At 40.9% G+C, this 21,539-nt stretch overlaps 1 protein-coding gene across 1 annotated transcript in view; it reads left to right on the top strand.

Annotated features, from left to right (window-relative positions):
* Window positions 1-20,220, top strand: part of Slc35f2 (solute carrier family 35 member F2) — an 89,726-nt gene extending 69,506 nt beyond the window's left edge. Inside the window, exons 5-11 of the mRNA XM_063256829.1 lie at window positions 2,985-3,160; window positions 4,971-5,098; window positions 9,358-9,517; window positions 10,566-10,722; window positions 11,266-11,318; window positions 13,104-13,258; window positions 17,807-20,220. Coding sequence (XP_063112899.1) covers window positions 2,985-3,160; window positions 4,971-5,098; window positions 9,358-9,517; window positions 10,566-10,722; window positions 11,266-11,318; window positions 13,104-13,258; window positions 17,807-17,998 — 1,021 coding nt within the window. The 3' untranslated portion in view covers window positions 17,999-20,220. The remainder of the gene's footprint in view (window positions 1-2,984; window positions 3,161-4,970; window positions 5,099-9,357; window positions 9,518-10,565; window positions 10,723-11,265; window positions 11,319-13,103; window positions 13,259-17,806) is intronic.
* The last annotated feature ends 1,319 nt before the right edge of the window (window positions 20,221-21,539 follow it).

Below are 21,539 nucleotides of genomic sequence, written 5' to 3'. Positions count from 1 at the left end.
TTACCTTGATTTAAAGCCCTGTATTACTCTCACCATCTGGTTTTTAACTGATGTTCCCCTATTCTGTTTTGCTGGATAGTATCAGGTTCGAAAGTTTAGGCATCAGCTGTGAAGATAATGAGATTCATTATGACGCCCATTCTTGTTGACTTTTATCTACTTTTGAAGACCTACAATGTCTCCAATGTTTTGGTTTTGTCGGTTTTATTCTTTACTGTTTTGTTCAATTGTATTATAACTAATGATATAGGCAATTCTATTAGAGATAGCGGGAGGCATTATGGTAACCATTGTTGATCACCTTGTATTATGTTTTTACATTATCTATTATGTCCACCCTTTTGACTTGACCGATTCTGTTCTGTTATGTCACATTTGGTTTTACTCTCTTCCAAAAAAGTAATAAGAACCGTGGGAGCAATGAAACCCAAAATGTGTAATAGTCATGGTACAAAAGAGAGGAAAAGAAAGTGCTCCAAACTATATAACTGCATGTATATTTAAGTGTATAAGATAGAAAATGATATCACAGAGTTTTATTGGATCAATGAACAGAACTGTTTGCAGTATCATTGATGGAATGTCCACTTTACAAGCTTTAATTTTGTGACTTGAACAATTATTTCTAAGATGACAATATGTAATCCATTAACTAGTAATTTCCTACTGTTCATTTTTTTTTCTGTAAATCTGTATAACTTGTACCCTTTCCCTGTTTTTTTTTTCTTTTCTCCTTAAATAAAATTAAAAAAAAAAATTAAAAAAAAAAAACAAAAAAAAAAAAAACAAAGCACTGAATCAAACTAAACCAAAATCCATGTTTAATGAATTAATAATTTTAAAAAATGAGAAAATGTGACTATAAAATTTTGAAATGAAATACTAGGAAACACCTAAGAGAAAATACTTACACACCGTAATTTAGAAGAAGTTTGGAAATCAAGCTGGATCACTTTAGGCACCTTGTCTTGTGTCTGAATGTCCCTTTGGATTCTATCACATGAAAATCTTGAGTTGTGTCAGTGGTTTCAGCCTGGCTGCCTGGGGACAATTGCCAGGGAAGCTAAAAGCATCCCAATGTCTGCCCCTCCCGCTTTGTGGTATGAGACCAAACCCAGGGCTTACATATGCTGGACAAGGGCCCTGTCAAGGACCCTCTGTCCCCATCCGCAAGCATACCAATTTCCAGATCCCAGCCTAGATTGATTGGTCTGATCTGGGCCTTGGGAATCAGTATTTTATACTTTTAAGATTTACATTATTTTATTTTATATCATTCTGGTTTTTTGTAAAAAAAATTGTTTGGTTTTTGCTGTTGGGTATTGACTGGCTTTTATTTATTTATTTACTTTGTACCTGGAGTTGAACTCACACCCTTGCACTTGCCAGGCAGGTACTTTGGCTGCTGCTGCTGGGGACTGAACGCTGGGCAGGTACTCATGTCACCAGGCCATGCCCACAGCGATCAGTATTTGTAAAACAGTTCTCATGTTCTAGTGGGCAACAGGGGTGGAGAACCAGCAAATTAGATGAACTCTGGGATTCATCCAATAATAAATTCACATTTAAAAATATTTAATTGAACGTTAAACCCAGGATCTTTGTATTGACCTATATTTCCAATCTTTACTCCTTTTATAAATTTTTTTAATTTTTCTGTTTTGGTTTTGAGACAGAATAATGTATTTATTTTGAGACAGGGCCTCCTGTCGTAGCACAGGCTGGCCTTGGACTTTGTGTGTGTCCCGGCTGGCCTCCAAGCAGTCCTTGCGCCTCAGTTCCAAGCGCTGGTGTTGCAGGCAGGTATCGCTGCGCCCGGCTCTCAAGGAAATATTCGTAGAGCGAACCTTCATGAACATATTTTAGCATTCTCAGTTGTGATTCCAGGTTCTTCTAAGAACTGCCCTCATCGTCCCTAAAAGTTCTTCCTTTTCCTTGCATAATTAGAAAGAACCTTCCTTAAAAATCTTCAGGCTTTTACTCCTGCCGACTTACACTTATCTTCCAAGCATGTGTGGTCCCTTAATCCTTTAACAAAACAAAAACCTTGTGCTCCAAGCTGCTCCTTGCTCTTCAGACTCTCTCCTGACCCCCTTCTCGCTCTCATCATTTTCAAAACAAGAGTCGTGTGCTGTATTCCGGCTCCTCTGCTCACTCAGCCCGAGGGAATCCAGCTTGGTGCACTCCTGCTGGCGAGAACCTTCCTCCAGAGGTCACTGACTTCCAGCTGGCCACTCACACTGCTTCTCCCACCATGATGTCATTTCTTGCTGCTTGTGATCTAGGAGTTTGTGATCCTTCAGTAACAACAAACTTTTTCTTGTTAAAGTGGTTTGTAGTTTTAGCTTCTGTGTCATGGAATTCTGAGTTTATTTTTTTCTGACTATTCTACCTGACTGGAAAAGTGGCGATTTATCACATATTTGAGAATATACAGTGATTTCTTTATTTTCATTAACTCGACACATGTTTACTGAGTGACTATAAAGTGCCAGTTATCTATTCGTGTGTAACAAATCAGCACAAACTTAGTGGTCAAAAACAACAGATGCGCTTACTGTTGTACGGTTTTTATCCTAGCATGTCGTGGCTTACTCCCTGCTTGAGGGCTTCTCACAAGGCCAAGCCATGGTGTTGGCCAAGGCTGGAGTCTCATCTGAAGAGTCCAGACCACAGTCTGTTTCTGAGCTCCATGATTGTGATATACGGACAGCCTTGAAAATCACTCTTCTAGAAAGGCAGTGGAACAAATTATTGGGACAATGAGAGAAGAAAACGTTAAATGTTTACTGAAAATAGAGGTTGCATATGTAAAAGACAATACAAATATAGTCTCTAAATAATTTAATATGTGCACAATGGAGTAAGCAGTAAAATGAAATAAATAACCATTTGGTATAATGAGCATTTCTGTGTGTGTGTGCGTGTGTGTGTGTTACAGGTGTAATTTGCTTGCAAGTTATTCCCGTTTCTTTATTTTCTAGGTATATCTTGAAAACAGTTGTTCTGGGACAGATGCTGTCCTTGTGTATTTGTGGAACGGCCATCACCAGCCAATATTTGGCAGAAAAGTACAGAGTGAACTGTCCCATGTTTCAGAGCTTTCTCAACTATTGCATGTTGTTCCTCATTTATACAACGATGCTGGCTTTTCGGTCAGGTATGTCGCATGTGCACATTACCTTTCAATGAAGTTATCTGCCAAAATGCTTGATATTTAGATGTTTAAAAATAAAATACAAGGCAAAACTAAGACCAGCTATATTTACGTAAGTTATTTAGAAAAGTATGATACCTCTAAATTCTGTGAACGTTGTGAGTAGAGGTTTATGCAAAGCTCTCTGAAGTGTTGATTAAAATAAAGTAAGTGCCATGAACTGTTCATAACAGAGTGATGGCAAAAAAGGTGTAAATGTTATTTTTTTCTTCCTTCTGGTTGATAAAATTAAGAGACAATATAAAAAATTCTTGAAAGGATGAGAAGGTCATACTCCAAAATAGTATTTTCAGCTACTTGGAGAATGCTGAGTGGAATATGGGTACGTGTAGATCAAATCTAGATTTGTTTGTTTGTTTTTAACAGTGCTGGAGATTGAACCCAGGGTTTTGTACATGTGAGGCAAGTGCTGTACCACTGAGCTACGGCCCTCACCCCAGAGTGTAGGTTATGAGAGCAAGGAGGGCAAAGAACTGAATTAACATCTTTATCACTGGCTACCCAAGCTGTTTAGCCAACTTGTTATAATCAGAGTATTATATGCTTCTAGTTAGCTATGGGAAAAGTACAGTCTAACATTTTTGTGCCAGCTGTTGTTTCTTTCTTTTTTCCTCCCCTCCCCTCCCCTTCCCTCCCCTCCTCCCCTCCCCTCCCCTCCTCTCCCCTCCCCTCCCCTCTCCTCTCTCCCCTCCCCTTTTCCTCTCCTCTCTCTCTCCTCCCCTCCCCTCCACACCATCCTATTTGAGAAAGACTTACTTGGTGTTTTCAGAATGTTCCTGCTAATTGGATTTTAACAATAGTTATGTGGTTCTGATTTTTAGTACTGTTCTTTCGTTTTATGTTATCATAAAATCTCACATACATGCTATATATGTGCATATCTTAAAATAAGTGTGCTATTGAATCTGTGGTGCTAGTGAATCATAGGTAATTTGAACAGCCTGAATTTGGAGGAATAAGAGATGTTTCTGTCATAGTGCCTAAGCTCTTTCCTGAGTTTATCACTAGCTTAATTATCACTTTTCAAGCACATGTCTTCCAACTTAGCCACTGAGTGAGACCCTGCCTCAAAATACAGACTAAACGGGTAAGGAATATAGCTCAGTTTGAAGGCCTGGGTTTAATCCCAGCACCACAAAAGCAAACAAAACAAAAGAAACCCGTAACTGGAGGTTAAAAAACCCAGTTAATTTTTTTTTTCGGTCTTTTTCCTTTTTATTGGTACTGGGGATCGAACTCACGACTGCCTGCTTGCAAGGCAGGCGCTTATGCCGCTGAGCTGAATCCCCAGCCCCAAAACCCAGTTAATTTATAGGAATACATTTCATTTTGTAGAATACATTCATTCATGTATTCATTCACATATATAGTTATATATAAATATTTATATAAAATCTAAATTTATTTATATAATACATCATGTAATACATCACATATATGATATATTTATCTGTTTTTGCAGTGCTGAGTATTGAGCCCAGAGCCTTCAAACGGAGCTCCGTCTCCAGACCTTTTTATTTTGCATTTTGAGACAGGATCTCACTAAGTGGCTAAATTCAGGCTGCATTCAAACTTGGAATCCTCCTGCCACGTATATCTATATGTGTCTAACTCTGTACCTCTATCTATCTATCCATCCATCCATCTGTCTATCGTCTCTCCCTTCTTCATGATTTGGGGAGGTTGAATTACTTCTGTTGTTTCAGACGTCATCGTCCAGTCACGTGCACTAACCCAGCTTTGTTTCAGCCAGGCAGTGATAACCTGTTAGGCATCTTGAGAAGAAAGTGGTGGAAGTACATCCTGCTGGGACTAGCCGATGTGGAAGCTAATTACCTGATTGTCAAAGCGTACCAGTACACCACTCTAACCAGTGTCCAGGTAAGGGTGCTCTCCAACACCTGGGCTTTACAGCCTGAGAAAGGAATCTGTACCCATATATGTCAGCCTAGTTTTATTGAAAACCTGTTCACTTGAAGAAAACCTGAACACAGGTGGAGATGTCTGTTTGCTGATAGAGCATACATCCTATTGCATAATGTTTCCTGAATTAGTAAACATGTATGCAAGTTAATCACTTCCTAAATTGTTAGTGCCACAGCAGATTAGAACAGTCCTACTAAAATAAGAATAAATGTTTAGTTGACAGGTGGTGCTGTGATGTTGACATTCTGTTTTATGTGTTGTTGAAACATTGGAGTGGATGTACGTTTGTGGTTCAGAAAAGATGGAGGCTTATACACAAAGCCGAATCTCGTGATACTAGAAACCACTAGAGTGATGCACACTGTAATCCCAGCACTCTGGGAGGCTGAGGCAGGAGGACTGCAAATTGGAACCCAGCCTGCGCAATTTAGCCAGTTAGTGAGACGCTGCCTCAAAATATAAAATAAAAAAAGATGAGGGATGTAACTTAGTTCTGGGTTCAATCCCCAGACTTTCAAAAGCAAACAAAACAAAATCCACTGGAAGGAGCCTGTTCAACACTCTGGGGAGATGTGGAAGCCAGAGGTAACATCCCCATTTCTATTTGTTTATTAGGGTTATTGTGCTATGTCAGCTCTTCCAGTGTTAGTGAGTGATGGGGGGTCTCATCCCACGGACTCACCATTGCTAACAGCAAAATGTTGTATAAACACTGGTGACAGTGAGTGGATGACAACACCAGACTTAGACTTCGCATCATAGTGAGTTTATAGCTTTGATGAATTGTGTTTCTCACCACACATATCCTAGAGATGTTCGTCTTAGATCTGAACTTTTAAGAATTGTGGAGAATCTCAAGTGAATTTATTTCACAGCAAAAGGTGGCAGTGATGAAAACAGTATTTGTATGTATGTCCACACCAGCACATCGGTGTGGATATCCATTAATGCTGTTGTCAATGCATGGGGGTAGAAATAGGTAGAAAAATTAGCCTCTTCTATCCAAGTCACTCTCATTTTAATTACTTGATTATAATTTTAGAGATTGATATCCTACTAATAATGACAAAAATTTTTGAATTGGTGAAAGATTTAAACATAGTTAAACCAAACTTTTCTAGTTGAATTTTTGTGGCTGAGGCTTATGCCTTATAGTATCAAAAACAATTTCTTTCATCCTTGCCTGGTAGAGAAACACGAGCATTTTTCAAAAGTCATATAATTAGGGTCTAAAGCTAACAACTAACAAATAAAGCTCCCTCTAGCCAGAAACGACTGTTGTTACCACAGTTACCAATGCCATAGTCTCAACCGGAGTAATTCTTTGGCCTGTGTGCTGATAAGTAGCAGTGCGGATTAGCGAATGTGCTCTCGGAGCCTCCTTCCTAAGGTTCCTTCAGAGACTCTGTACTCACAGATAGGCAGGCAGGGGTTGTATAAAGTCCATGCTGCGGACCCTGGCACCGGTGGCTGGGTGTCCACTCCAGTCCCTTTCCCCTCTGCTGCTGCATCTATGCGCCCTCGCCACGCTCGGCCCTCCTCTCTTAGGCTGCTCTAATTTTTCTTAGAAGGCGACCTGTTTGGAAGACCTTCCCCCTTTCCCTAGGGCCTACTTCAGCCTCACACTTCTAATATGTCTTACTGTGGCAAAACTCCCTTTTATAGTCCCATTGCCCCACTCTCTTCCCGGGGTCTTACTTTGCACTCTCTTTATTGTGACCGTACAATATTTTATTTTTGTTTGACTTTTTTGTTTTATTTTTAGACATATTCTTGCTGTGTAGTTCAGGCTGGTCCTGAACTTAATATATAAACCAGACTGATCTTAAACTCACAGCAATCCTCCTGTCTCAATTTGTTTAACACATTTTTTCTCTTTTTAGGTGCCTTCAAATTCTCCCCAGAGAGCATTTAAAAAATTTTTTTTTGATTGTACACCATTTATCCCTTTCCTTCCATTTACTTCTTCCATGCTAAGAGAATCTGCTTTGATGCAGATTTCATGTCATTGTGTAGAGTGCGGGGATTACAGGCTTGCACCCACCATGCATGGCCTTGATTTTTTTTGAGACAGGATCTTATCTGGTAGCTCAGGCTAGCCTTGAACTCACAGAGATCCCTCCTGCCTCAGCCTCTTAAATGCTGGGATTATAGATTGGGATTATACCATGCCTGGCTCGTAAATTTTTAAATAAATTAAGTGAGGCTCTGGGAACTGGATGCATCAAAGAAGACATCGCATCAAGAGTATGTTCTGACTGAAGGTGACAAGTATCAGATAAGATGTTGTAGAAGTTTAGAGTATTGAAGAGCTAAGATAATTTGGCCCCCTTCAGTCAGAGAGGTCACAGAAGGGCTTGTTCAGTGACCCCTTACAGGGTCATTCATGGCTGGCAAAATTGTTTAAGTTTGATTCTAAGGCAGTTTGGGGTTAGGGAAATCTGGGCACAGAGGTGCATTCCTATAATCCATCCCAGCACTTAGGAGGCTGAAGCAGGAGGATTCCCGTGAGTTCATGGCCAATCTGGGCTATACGGTGAGACCCTGTCTCACAAAACAACAACACAAACAAACAAACAAACAAACAAAAAACAGGAGTAGAGAATCTTCCTTGATAGTTTTTAGAGTAGACTTTTTCTGTTTGTGTTTTGGTTTATTTATTTAAGAAGTGTAGTTTAGACCTTGTTAAATCATTGTGGCTAAATTCTGCTGCAGTCTTCTGGCACAAGCTGTTACCATTTACATCACTGAATGGTTTGTCCTTTAGGCAGACTTGAGAAAGCACTTAGGAGATAAGAGTTCTGCAGCTGGAGTAAATAACAAGGCATTCCCATGCGTGGTGGGTTGGACTCCAAGAGATGATACTTCAGTGAAAAGCAATCAGTAAACAACTACAGATAGGATCAGATAGGCTGGGGTCTGCCTTGTTTGTGGCTAAACAGGTACAGAAAAAATCTAGGCTAAGGCTTAGCAAACAAATAAAAACCAAGGTGAGCAATAAAGTGAGTTTCAGAAATCTTAGCATCATGCACATATTTTATTTTTATTTATTGAGTTTTAGATAGGGACTTACTCTGTAGCCCTGGGTAGACTTGAACTCACAGTCCCTCAGCCTCAGCCCCATGTGTTCTGGGATGATAGGTGTGTGCCACGGTGCCTGGCTTTATTCTTGAATATACTTAGATGCATCAAGAATCATCCTTGAAGTCACATAAAATTTGTGACATTAAGAATTGAGCAAGTGAAATCTGTTTTCCTTTATCTTGCAAGTGGTTTTGGCCCCATTAATCCCGCACGCTTGCAGATGGGCAATGTCAGGAGTGTGGTTTTCTGGACCCAGGATCAGTGGGTGCAGCAGGGGCAGGGGATGCAGATGAGCAGGAGCGCATCCATGGGCATACTTCCATCTCCCGGGGATTTTACACTCCGTCAGGGATGTTTTGCTCTCCCATGGTAACCTGTACTTCTTTATGGCACTTAGCTTAAATACAGTTAAACATCTCTCTTTCCGATTATTTATTCCGCGCCCATCTAGCCTTGTATGTGAGCCTGAAGACAGAGCTTGTAGCTGTCTTCTTCGTCTGTGTCCCTGGCTTCTCTTGCACATGTGAGGTGCTTAATAAGTATCTGTTGACTGAATAAAAGAATGCATGCAGGGAGGAAGGCTTGCCACCTACGTTTAAGGATAACGTGAGTGGGAGCATAGGGAAAGCAGCGCAGGCCCTGCAATAGGATTCTGAGGTTCAGGAATGCTCTTTACCTCTGGACTTGCCCTCAGTTGGTTCTGAGAGGCATGCCGTGTACCGAAGAAGACACCTGCCATACAAGTAGTTTTGGCTGGAGAGCAGTGGCACACCAGGCTGTCTGCACTGCCACGTTCTGTCTTGTGCGCTGAGAACCAAACGTCGAGTGCTATAATTCTTCCTGTCAAAATGCATCCACGGGCCCAATGTGGTGAATTTCAAAGCAGCTGATGTGATTTTGGATGACTTACTTTGCCTCTCTGTACCTTTATTTTCTCAGTATAAAGTGGGATTGTAATTCCAGCCCCAAAGAGTTACTGTGACGTTTAAGTGAATTAATCTAAGTAAAACTCTTAAAAAAACCTCTTAGTACAGGGCTGGCATAATAAACCATCGTACTACTTCCTATTAGTATTTAATTACTCATGTTTTGGCTAATGAGAGACATATAAAGTTGTTTTTCGTTTGCAGCTTTTGGATTGCTTTGGGATTCCCGTGTTGATGGCTCTCTCATGGTTTATTCTTCACGCAAGATACAGGGTGATCCACTTCGTGGCCGTGTTTGTGTGTCTGTTGGGCGTAGGAACCATGGTTGGTGCAGACATACTAGCAGGGAGGAAGGACGGTTCAGGTGAGATGTCTGTGTGCCTTGTTGGTGATCTGGTCACAGAAAAGTTTTGCTCAACTTTTCACTTTTAGTTTTCCAAAGACACAGTAAAATGCAGAAAATACAGTCTGGATAACTACATTTTCAATGATTTTGTTTTTCAATCAGACTTCTTTCTAGTGTTTTTTAACAGTTTCCAAATACTATCATTTTTATGTTCCTACTGGCCCACGAACCGTACTTTACTGCTTTTTGGTTACACTAAATCGTTCCATTTGTCTCACGACAGAGGAGCCTGTGTCCTGTCTGCCCGTGTGTGCCCCCCCCACTTCCTGATTGAAATCACGGAGTTCAATCACAAGTTTTATGTCAATTCAGAAGACTGAACTCAGAACCTTCGCACTGAACCTTGTCCCCAGACCTCCATATTTTTGACTTTGAGACACGATCTCACTGAGTTGTCCAGGCAGGTCTCGAGTTTGCAGTCCTAACACCTCAGCCTTCCAAAGTGCTGGTGTGTACCACAGCACCCAGCTGAGACATTTCTGGAATAATTGTGTGTCTGAAATAATCTTTTAGTTCAAACATTTTGGATTAGTTACTGGAAAACTAGATGGGGGGGTATCAAAAAAGGAGATTTGATGTTCACTGGTGATCACTTTGTAAATCTAGGTAAAGGTTTGAATTCATCCAATCTATAAGAGATGCTAGTATCTCCTTGGACTGTGACAGTAAATTACCTGACTTACAAGCTTCCTTTCCTTTAGTTTTCAGCAAATCTCATGAATTTGCCAACCAAAGAATTATTTTTTGAGGCCTTATGTCATCGTTATGTTGTACCATCCTCTATTTCATGAGTCTCCTGAGGCACTGAAATGTGAAAAATTTGCTCTGTGGTGAAAATTGTGTCAGACAGTAAAAAGAATAAGAGAATTTGAACGCATAGAAATCAGTATTAAAGAGAATCTTTTTTTTTTTTTTAAGAAAATCTTACCTAAGTGAAGAGGAGTCACATAAACTCCTGGTTTACTTACTGACTGTGTATCCCATTGTGTGCTCTGTCTGCCTGTAGGGAGTGATGTGCTGATTGGTGATATCTTGGTCCTGCTTGGGGCATCCCTCTATTCTGTTTCCAACGTATCTGAAGAATACATTGTGAAGAACCTGAGCAGACTGGAATTTTTAGGAATGCTGGGTTTATTTGGAACAATTATCAGTGGCATACAGCTGTAAGATTTAAAATTTTTTTTTAAATAAAATAAGCAAATCGTCATAAATGATTAGTTTCTAACTATTAATAGTCTTTGTTTAGTCCAGATTCATATTTGAGGGCAGTAACTTGTTAATAATCTGCTAAGAGGATTGTTAAAACATCAAAAATTATGCCTTATTTTCTTATACATGTGTCATGTTTAGAATTTCTGACTGTAGTGTGGTAGGTATCACTATTGGTAAGGGCTTTTATTTTTAAATTATTTCCAGAAAATATTAACACATTAACTTCCTCAACTTATTCAAGGGAAATCATTATGTCGTGTTTTCCTACTATAGAGGAACACCTATGAACCAATTACAGTGAGATGCATCTTTATTGACTCCTTCGTTTTTTTCTTTAACTTTTTAAAAACATAATTATTTTTGTAGTCTAAGAAAAACTCAGAAGTCATAATAATTCTTTATCTTAGCTAAAATATTGCAACTAAACTATTAATAAAGTAATAAAACTTCCTAAGTGGATCTTTAAGAAGTGTGACTTCTTATTTTAATCTTAGATTGATTGTGGAACATAAGGATGTGGCCAGCATTCATTGGAACTGGAAAATTGGTATGTAAATAAATGATCTGTATTTTTAAGTATTGTGTCTTTTTTTGTTTGCTTGCTTATTTTTGAATTTTGTCTTTTTAGGGGGGATTTGAGGGGACAGGTTCTCCTCCCTATGTCATTCAGGCTGGCCTTGAACTCACTACGTAGCCCAAGTTGGCCTTAGATTTGCCACTGTACTTCTGCCTCAGCCTCTCTAGTGCTGGGATTACAGGCCTGCCCGAGCATGCCCAGCAGGATTCTAAGTAACGGAAATGCACATAAAGAAACAAATGCTTTCTTTTGATAATACTGATGTGTCGAGGTAAAGTCACACCAGTAATGGTTTATATAGAGTTTTCTCTGAGAGTTGGTAGGTGAACTTCCATTAAAATTAATTCTCAATCTTTACTTACAGGATTATCCTTTTCTTTTTCTTTGCTGGGGATTGAACAGAAGGCCTCACATATGCTAGGAAAATACTCAAGCACTGAGCTACATCCTCAGACCCTTTTCACTTTATTTTGAGGCAAGGTCTCAAGTTTCTCAGGCCGACCTTGAACTTTTGCTCTTCTTGCCACAGTCTCCCAAAGAGTTGAGGTTATAGGCTTGTGTCACTGTCACCACGCCTGGCAGTTTTTCTTTACGAGGAATTCTGAAGACTGACCAGCTGTCAATTAGATCTGGATCTCAGGTCCTCAAATTTGTGAAGAAATTTGTGAAACATTAACCGAAGCACCTGATGGTTCTGAAGTCACCGACCACCTCTCGTTGCTCTTTCATTTGATGTTCATAGTCATCTACAGAAAGAAAGCAGGAGAAAGTGAGTACGAGGTCAGCTAGCACAGATTTGAGCCTTGTTTAATCAGGGGCAGAAAGAGGTTAAACAGAACATAAATGCCATCGAAGATTATATATCATGCATGCTTGGCTAAGTTAATTCAGTTAAATAATTTAGATTGAGTCTGGAATGAAATTAAAAGCAGTTTCAGAATAGACACATTCCTTTGTCACCAGCATCCATAACCAGCACTTCCCAAAAGAGGAGAGTTACACTGTGCTGTCTTGGAGCATTTAATGTAATGCAATGAACAAAATATAGGTGGATCTAATATGTCCTTTTGATGTCCTAAAAATACTCCATTCTGAATCTAATTATACAAACTGTATCTAACCAGACCAAAGAAAAGCAAACAAAAGGTCACGAGTGGTTTTTCTTATTCATGATATTCGTGATAGTGAGTGTGCTTTCATGTGATATTTCATGATAAAATATCACAGATAGCACAGGGGATGAAAGCTCTTGACTTACTCACACTAAGGGTACAGTTTGATGGCCTTTGCTGGGTGTGGGGCACATTCTTTTTTTTTTTTTTTTTGTCTTTTTCCTTTTTATCAGTACCAGGGATCAAACTCACGGGGCACATTCTTATAATCCCAGCACTCTAGCAGATAGAGACTGGAGACTCCAAGTTTGAGCTCAACCTGAATGGACAATTTAGTGATTAGGCAAAATCCTGCTTGAAAATAAAAAAATAAAACGCATTGAGGATGTAGCTCAGTTCAGGCCCTGGTTCAATCCCTCATTTTGCAACCCCCCCCAAAAGATTTCACATCATTATTTACCCTATTGAATCTTAGAGAGCCTTCGACTGTATCACAGCTTGCTGTATGACTGTCTTGCAGTGCCTCTTTGTAGTCTCACAGGTTCATTTGCAATGCTGACTGTTAAGGAGATGTTTTATAGGTAGTTGGTTAAGCCATCTCTTTAAACTGACTCTTTCTTGTCTTCTGATTTCTTCCCTGCAGCCCTGCTGTTGTTGGCCTTTGCCCTCTGTATGTTTTGCCTGTACAGCTTCATGCCACTGGTGATTAAGGTCACCAGTGCGACTTCTGTCAACCTGGGCATCCTGACCGCTGACCTCTACAGCCTTTTCTTTGGACTCTTTCTGTTTGGCTATAAGGTAAGAAAATAGCTCATGTCCAAGAGAGAATGCTTGCCTGGACTAAAAGAAGTTTCTTTGAGCAGCTTACCTTCCTTTTGTTCACCCTCTTCCCTTGTCTCTCCCTTGCATTTTCTCTCTTTTTTTACTTTTTTGGTACTGAGGATCGAACTCATGGCCTAGTGCTTGCCAGGCAGACGCTTATGCTACTGAACTAAATGCCTGGCCTTCTCTCTTTCTTGACACAGGATTTCTCTCAAGCTGTCCTTAAACTCTTAGTGGATCCTCCTGCATCAGCCTTCCAGATGCTAAGAATATAGGTGTGCATCTCCATGCCCAAATAGGATTCTTAAGACTAGATCCAAAAGTAAAACCTACTCATCCTCTTAGCAAGAATTTCATTGGACAGGATTCACTTCTTTTTTATTGCTTCAAAGTTAGAAAATTGGTCCAAATAAAAATTGCCCACTTAGAGTTTTTCTAAAGGGTGAAATACAGTGGATTTCATCTTTGCTGACCTAGCCAGGGACTGGTTTTCAGAAACACTTCTTGTTGCCAGGTGACAATCCCAGGCTGCTGCTGACCTTCAGAGCAGTCTTAGGCAGGGCCTTCTGAGCGGCTTATTCACTCTCTGCACATCTCCAGACCTTAAGTCCGGAGGCCCTAATGGAAAGCAGGAGAGATAGGTATAATATGCATGCATGATTGGATTTTCATCTAGACTTTAAAGGTTCTTCAGCTCAGGGCATTTTCAGACTTTTTCGTCTTCTCCTCTCACAACACTCACAAGCATGATGCATCCCCACAGTAACAGATCTGTTTCATGTACTAATTCTCATCACGGGACGGGGCAGGGACAGACCAGCGCCTTGAGCAGAAGCAGAGGATGGATGTGGAGTGTGGAAAGCGCATCCCTAAACCAACTGCCTTCCCCTGAGAGTTGCTGACTGAGCCGTCTCAGGGATAAAGAAATGAAGGCCCAGAGAGGTTATTTGATTTGCCCTTAGTCAGCAGCTTGTGAGTGGTGAAGTCAAGATCAGATGTCACTTACTATTTCCATCTTCTGTCGAGTCCACCCTCTTGCCCCTGCACAGCCCCTCACTCCATTTTCATTATTAAAATGAGAATGTTGAACTCATTGGTTCAGCGTGTTGTCTCATTGATCAGAGAGAACCAAATAAACAGATTGGTTGTTTGATTTTTGAGACAGGATCTCACTGTATAGCTCAAGAGTAGTCTTGAACTTTATGTATAGCACAGGTGATCTTCAATTTGAGATCTTCCTGCCTCAGCCTTCTGAATGTTGGGATTTCAGGTCTGTGGCTCCACATCCAGGTTTCAGAGTATTAACCATCATAGCCAGTTTAAGAGCTTCTAAGGTAGAGGTTCCCATACTTTTCAATCTTGGGGCCTTTTGAAATGTTTAAAAATTGAGGGCACATTTACTTATACCTAAGTATCATATTAGAAATTAAAACAGAAATTTAAAAATACTCATTTATTAACTTATTAAGAAAATAATAGACTCATGTTAACAAATGTTATTATAAGGAAAGGATATTATCCAAAGAGTGAAAGCGATTTTTACATTTAGTGTGGTTTAATGGAAAATAGCTGAAATCTCACATCTGATTCTTGAGCCTGCCTGTAATAATGTAGCCCCCTGGAACATTCCACTGTGCTTCTGTAAGACAATGAAAATAAAAAGGCTAATAGCACCTCAATATTTACTATAAACATGGTTTTAACCTTAGAGATTCCCCTCAGTGGTCCCGGGTCTCCCTATGGGTCTTTGGACCACTCAGAATCACTGCCCCAGAAGTGTGTGTTTGCTGGGCATGGTGATGCATGCCTGTAATACTGTACTCCGCGAGACAGGAGGATAGTACTGAACCAAGTTCAAGACCAACCGGCACTATGTGGCCAGATCCCTACTCAAACAAAATAAAGCAACCCAAAAAGTTCATCTTTCTTAGTACCTGCAGGAGAGACCTGTTGACCTGTTTGCTATCTTTCTCCATTACCTTTTGAGCAAACAATTACAGTGTTATTATTTGATAATTTTAGTTTCAGCAGGGACTAGCAACTACGTTTCTTTGTCCTTGTGAAGTTTTGTATCCAAACAGGAGTCCTTGGTGCTGATTTATACTCTTCCTAGGAACCAGCCATGAAGTCACAGTGCTTATCTGAATTATTGATACATAAATCTCCCTGGCTTCTCAGAAATTGCTGCTTGTGGAGCATAAATCTTTGCCTTGTAAGCTTACACAGAACAGGAACTAGCTGTTATCTTTGCAGAGTTGGTAGTTAAGATATTCCTGAACTAAGACTGAATAAGTCTTTATTGGTTGTATCACAAAAAGTAAGAAATGTCAAGTGAGTCTGAGAAGTGCCCTTGACCCCACCTTCCCCCATCTGAGTGGACCGGGGCTCCATCAGTCTAAGGGAAGTGAGTTGCTTCACGGTGGTGTGGCTGCATTTCACGGGACCACCTAGTGGTGCTGGTGTTTCTACCCTGTGATTCTAGGAGACTAGTAGCTGTTAGATTAACATCTTAAATGTTTGATCTTCAGCTGCTCTTAACCTTAGTATGAATATCATTTGGGGGCACATGACTTAACAGGAGCATGTAATCTGTAAATTCCTTTCCGGTGTATTTGTTTTACAGTCCTTAGTCCCTGCATGTTTAGCAGTGTCCTCTTAAGTTGGGTCTTGTTTTTTTTTTTTGTAAGAGGCTGTTTCAAAACTTGTAGGACAAAGATCAGCTGTACTGTGATCCTAAGAATAAGGTACAGAGGTAGACAAAATTCAGGACATAATGAAAACATGTTTGTTTGTTTGTTTATTTATTTATTTATTTATTTTTGTCTTTTGAGACAGGGTCTCACGATGCAGTTCAGTTCAGGCTGGCCTTGAACTCACAGCCATCTTCCTGCCTCAGCCTCCTGAGTGCTGGGCTTACAGGCATGTGCCACCACACCTGGCTGACAGTTAAGATTTTAGATGTTGTTTTCAAAGATACTACCAATGTAATACATTGTAGTGACAAAAATAACTTTGGCTGTGATGTTTTTGGAGTAAACAGTTGGAAGCAAGTCTCCAGTTTTTTAATGTTTTTCTCTGTTTCAGACCTTGAGCACTTTTACTCCTAGGCATTGATGTTAAGAAAATACTTTCTGAATAAAGTGGCCACTAGAAACTTCCTGTATAGATCCAAAAACCAAGGATAGAATTTTAAAAAGAAAAAGGCATTTAGAATCTCTCGTTCCTCAGAATGATCTCGCTCCTCAGAATCTCTGTTCTACTAAAGGGCACCGTTCCATTGTTGGCACTGTTAGAGTGACACAACACTGTTTCTTCTGAACAGCTATAGATTACCAAAACAAACAGGGCACGTTTCAAAGAAGTTATAGGATTCCTGCAGGTATCTAGATATCTCATAAAAGATCATCATACTTTTGTGATAGTGACTTTAAAATTTAGTAAGCTGGATGCAGTGGAGCACATTTATAGTTTCAGCTCCTCAGGAGGCTGACACAGGAGGATCTCTTGAGTCTAAGAGTTTAGGATCAGCTTGGACAATATAGTGAAATCCCAGTTGAAAAAGAAATGTTTGGTACCTTAAATAGCTTTATTCTTCCCCTATTACTTGTTGAGTCTTATTTTTGCCTATAAACATTTATTATATATCAGCTGTCTGGTTCATAGCTAAGTATCATGCTAAGTACAAAGTACAAGCATCAAAGCCAGTAGTAATTAACATCACACCCGATGGTATTCCACAGACTCTGGTTCATGGATGAATATTACCAGAAATTTAAATATTCATTTCACAGACCACAGTTTTTCTACCTTTCAAACAGTATCTTACTTCATTTTTTTTTTTTTTTTTTTTGTCTTTTTCCTTTTTATCGGTACCGGCGATCGAACTCACGACTGCCTGCTTGCAAGGCAGGCGCTTATGCCACTGAGCTAAATCCCCAGCCCCCCCTTTTTTTTCTTTTTAATCTTTCTCTTTCCCATCACCACCTCATTCTGTTATTGTTTTACTCTGTAATTCTGTTATGAAACTTTTTGTTGGTCATAATATGAAACTTAATCCAAGTATGTTTATTGAGAGGTTATTTAGCAGATCTCACATCTATACATCCACATTTGATCTTGGCCTTGTATTCCTCTGTTTTATGAAAATACTATAAGCTGTGTCTAGGTCCCTAAATAGGTTGTCTCATGGAATTGCACGCTGACTTTTTATTTTCCTCACCTGGTGGGATGGCTCGTGGGATGGGGTGCAGTTGCTTATTATCACAGACCTGCAAAGGTTGCAGTTCTCCTAAAGATCCAAGGACCCTGCAAGCTGATGCAGCAGGGCTATTGTGAGAGCCCATGTGTTCACTAGTGTAACATCTGCTAGTGTAGCACAGAAGAGTTTAGAGCATTGGATTCTTCTTAGCCAACTTTCAGAGGATAGATTATAAGGTCGTTCTCTGAGCACACTTGGCAAATGGCAGCAACACAGGTGTGTACATGAGGGCTTTCATTGCATTACCTGTTTCTCTCTCCTTCCAGTTTTCAGTACTCTACATCCTGTCCTTCACCATCATCATGATGGGGTTTGTCTTGTACTGCTCCACCCCGACACGCACAGCAGAGCCAGGAGAAAGCAGCAGCGTGCCCCCGGTGACCACCATTGGCATCGACAACCTGGGACTGAAGCTTGAGGAGAGCGGCTTCCCGGAGGCCCAGTCTGCCGCCCTGTAGCTGGGGAGCTGGCACATGCCGCGGTACCTCCGGGGAAGGGCAGCTGCCAAGGCCGAAGCGTGGAGTTGGAGCAGACACTGCAGCAGCGTACGCATCCAAAAGGAACATCGAACAATGTACCCGAAGTAGAAATACCAAAATAAAGCAGGACCTGAGGCAAGGATCGCGTTTCTGTATGCTGCAGAGGCTCCATGCTGGGGGCTCCTGCAGAGGCACGCAGGAGAAAGCAGGGTGGGGAGCTCCCCAGGAGGCAGGCCTGAGAGCTGGCTGTCCAGGGTGTGCCAGGTGCTCAGGAGTGGGGACAGACCGGTGCGGTGCTGGAGAACATTTCCACTGTTGTGAGCTTTGAGTTTTTGTCCCAGCCAACGCAGTCATTGTCCACAGGCCTTGTGGCCTTCAGTAATGGTGAGGCCTGGTCACGGCATACGGCAGGGAGGATGGGAGCAGGCCTTGAGAAGTCTTGGGATGGAAGAATGGCTCCTGTGGGAATGCTGAACGGGAGCGATGTCGCCTAGGAACCCTCTCCCAATCCTTTTCTCTTCTTTTCCTTGTCTCACCTCTTCTCTTCCTCTTTGCTCTTCTCTTTTTAAAGCTAGTTTTCCTCCATCACTGTCTGCTCCCCACCAGCCACATTCAGTCTACGTTCCAAGTACAGAGTACACTCTGCCCTCAGCTCTGACTCCTCCACGTTTTCAGTCCCGCACCCACTCCCCCAAGATTCCCGCAGACCTGGGCACCCGTGTGGACGCCGTCCTCTTTACAAAGTTCTCATGACTCCCAGCTTTATTAATTTTCAGCTCAGAAAATTAAGTCTTACTACAGATCATCACATCACGAAGAAAGCTTTTCTGCTAGAACTGGTAAAAAGAAACCAAAACCCCAAATTAACAATTTCTCAGAGAAGAGTTGCCCCACAGCACAAGTCCCCAGCTGTTCAAAAGAGGACATGACGCTGCTTCGTGTCTGATGTGTGTAATGCCACGGTATTTCCCCAACACAGTGTTAATGTGTAGCATCAGAATAGTATTAACCACCAGTATGCCATTTCGGAAAGCTCAACTTTGTATGCAAATTTTTGTAAAAATATGATAAATTGTTTGTGATCATGTGATCAAAGGACTTTGCATTCATGGAAATGCAGTCACTGTGTGTTTTACATCAACCAGTTCCTGTGGATATTAAATGTCTTGAAAAAAAAAATGACTTGAGGTGCAAGGGATGATCAAAATATATGGTTTCAGTTAAATTTATAGTAAGAGACACATTGCCATTATTAATCTCCCCAAAATACTCCCTCTTTTTCAAGCACACTTACTGTTCTGGCCACTTTCTGAAGCAGTTCTGGAAGTCAGGTTTTGTGAATGTCTTTGTGGGGTGTGATTAAAAACAGCAGTCACTGGTGCTGCCAAGTGCCATCCCGTGAAAATGTATGGACTTGTAGAAGGGCCAGAGATTTAGTTCAGCAGTCCAGGCACCTGCACAGCAAGTGCAAGGACGTGAGTTTGATCCCCAGTAAACCCCTTCCCCCCTGCAAAAACTCCATCATAATGATACGTCCTCCTTCACCTTATTTACCAAGTCTGCCACCATGCAAGCTCTGGCTCTTCCCGAAAGTCAAAATGATCATTAAAGGTAAATGCTTTGAGTTGATTCAGGACATCAAGGCGGCCATGACAGCTCAGCTGAAGACACTCAGCAGAGAAGACGCTGTTTCAGAAAGTGGCAAGAACACTAAGAGAATCGTATTTGAAGTAAGGCGGAGTGTGGGGGGTACTAATAGCAATGTGTCTTTTTTAATAAATCTTAAAAATTTAAACATTCACTTTTTTTTGGAGACAGGGTTTTGTGATGTACTTCAGGCTAGCCTTGAGTTCAGTATGTAGCCCGGGGCTGCCTCAAATTCCCAGTGATTCTCCTGCCTCAGCTTCTTGAGTGCTAAGCTTACAGGTATGTGTTGTCACACCCAGAAACATTTGCCAAAATTTTTAAATCACACTTCGTCTTCAAGATTTCTTCATAACCAACTTTCAAATCATGTTTCCCATGAGATGAGGTAGACAAAATTGCGAGTACGCCAAGATTAATGAAATTCAGAGCTTAAAGATCATTTGTAGCAATGAATATTTTCTAACTCTCAGTGACCACAATGGATTTTTTAAATTACTTTTTTCAGTGCAATAACTTTTCATTCCCTGCAACCTATTAAAAGTGGTTTTACTATTGATGTGTGTTTTCGCTCTCTACCCCTAACAGTGTCAGAGTACAAATGGTTCTATCAAAACATTTGGCTTTTTGGAGAAGACTCAGTTTGCTAGAACACTGCTTATTTCTTAAGATGCCTTGTGTCGGCATGGAAACTGGGGGATGCAGAGAAGCTCAGGTTCAAATGTGCTCCCTTGCGGGCAGCCTTCCTGTCCCAGCTGGGGTGCGCAGTCCTACCGGCCTTCGTGGCCCTGCTTACAGCTTCCTGGCAGCGCCTCGCTGAATGCTCATGGTTTGCCAGCCCATCTCAGCACTGCTGGGCTCCTGTCGGTCAGCAGTGTCCTTGTTTCATCTTTTTAGCCTTTGAGTCCTGTCACTGCCTTTCTCTCCAGTTGAGAGCGTCGAAGGTGAGATTGAACTAAAGTAAGACCTTCCATGTGGATACATGTAGATAGAAAGTTATGTTACCCTGCTTGGTTCTTTTAAACCTTGTCTTCCCCACCTGCCCCTCATCCTCAGATGGGAAAGCGTTCCGCCTGGATACCCTCAGCGGAACTCGGGAGTCAGTGTCCCAGAGAACCAATGCTATGAAGACAGTCAACTGCTAAATAATAGTACGGCAAGGCTGTGCATCCTGATTTAACTGAGGGTGTGAGGGCTGGGTTTAACCATCCTGTGTACACTGCTTTGAAAAAATTACGTTTTCAAACTGTTGACTTATACCTAAGGTTTAAGTAATTCAAGATACTCAAAATACCATCCTTTCTGTGCGTGCCACTAGCCACATTTCACGTACCTGGCAGTCACAGGTAGCTGGTGACTGCTGTGTGGGACAATGCAGGTTCAACTTCTTCAAATTATACTCTCTGGGGGACTGTTGATAAAATATAAATTGCCTTATTACGCAGAGCAAAGTGTGTTTAAGTTACTATGACATTTTAAAGCACAAATATATTTGATGATAATCCACTGCTTTTTAAAATAATCTCTCAATATTTCGTTATAAAATGTATTAAGGTAGGAAATCATCTGTTTAAATACATGCTAATCCTGAGGCTAAAACCAAGAACACACACAAGCTTTTAAAGCACAACAAATTCTTAATACTGATTTTTCAACATTTTTTGTACATACTTATGCCATTAAAGCCCTAATTTTAGTTGCTAAATTGTTCCCTGGTGCTGTGTAAATGTGATAGATTGTACAACTGGACTGCAGAAGCACCATGAGAGGACGGGGCTAAGAATGCCATGGCCATTCTTAACATTTTCATTTTGAAATTAAGTTCCCTTTCACAGATAGGTGGTTAACATTTCTCATCTTTTTTTTCCAAATTCAT

The sequence above is a fragment of the Cavia porcellus genome, unplaced genomic scaffold (assembly GCF_034190915.1).
Source record: "Cavia porcellus strain 051 isolate PalLab524CR breed Dunkin Hartley unplaced genomic scaffold, mCavPor4.1 scaffold_9, whole genome shotgun sequence".
In the NCBI taxonomy this organism is placed as follows: domain Eukaryota; kingdom Metazoa; phylum Chordata; class Mammalia; order Rodentia; family Caviidae; genus Cavia; species Cavia porcellus.
The sequence above is the reverse complement of the archived record's forward strand: the minus strand, read 5'-3'. Positions and strand labels throughout refer to the sequence as shown.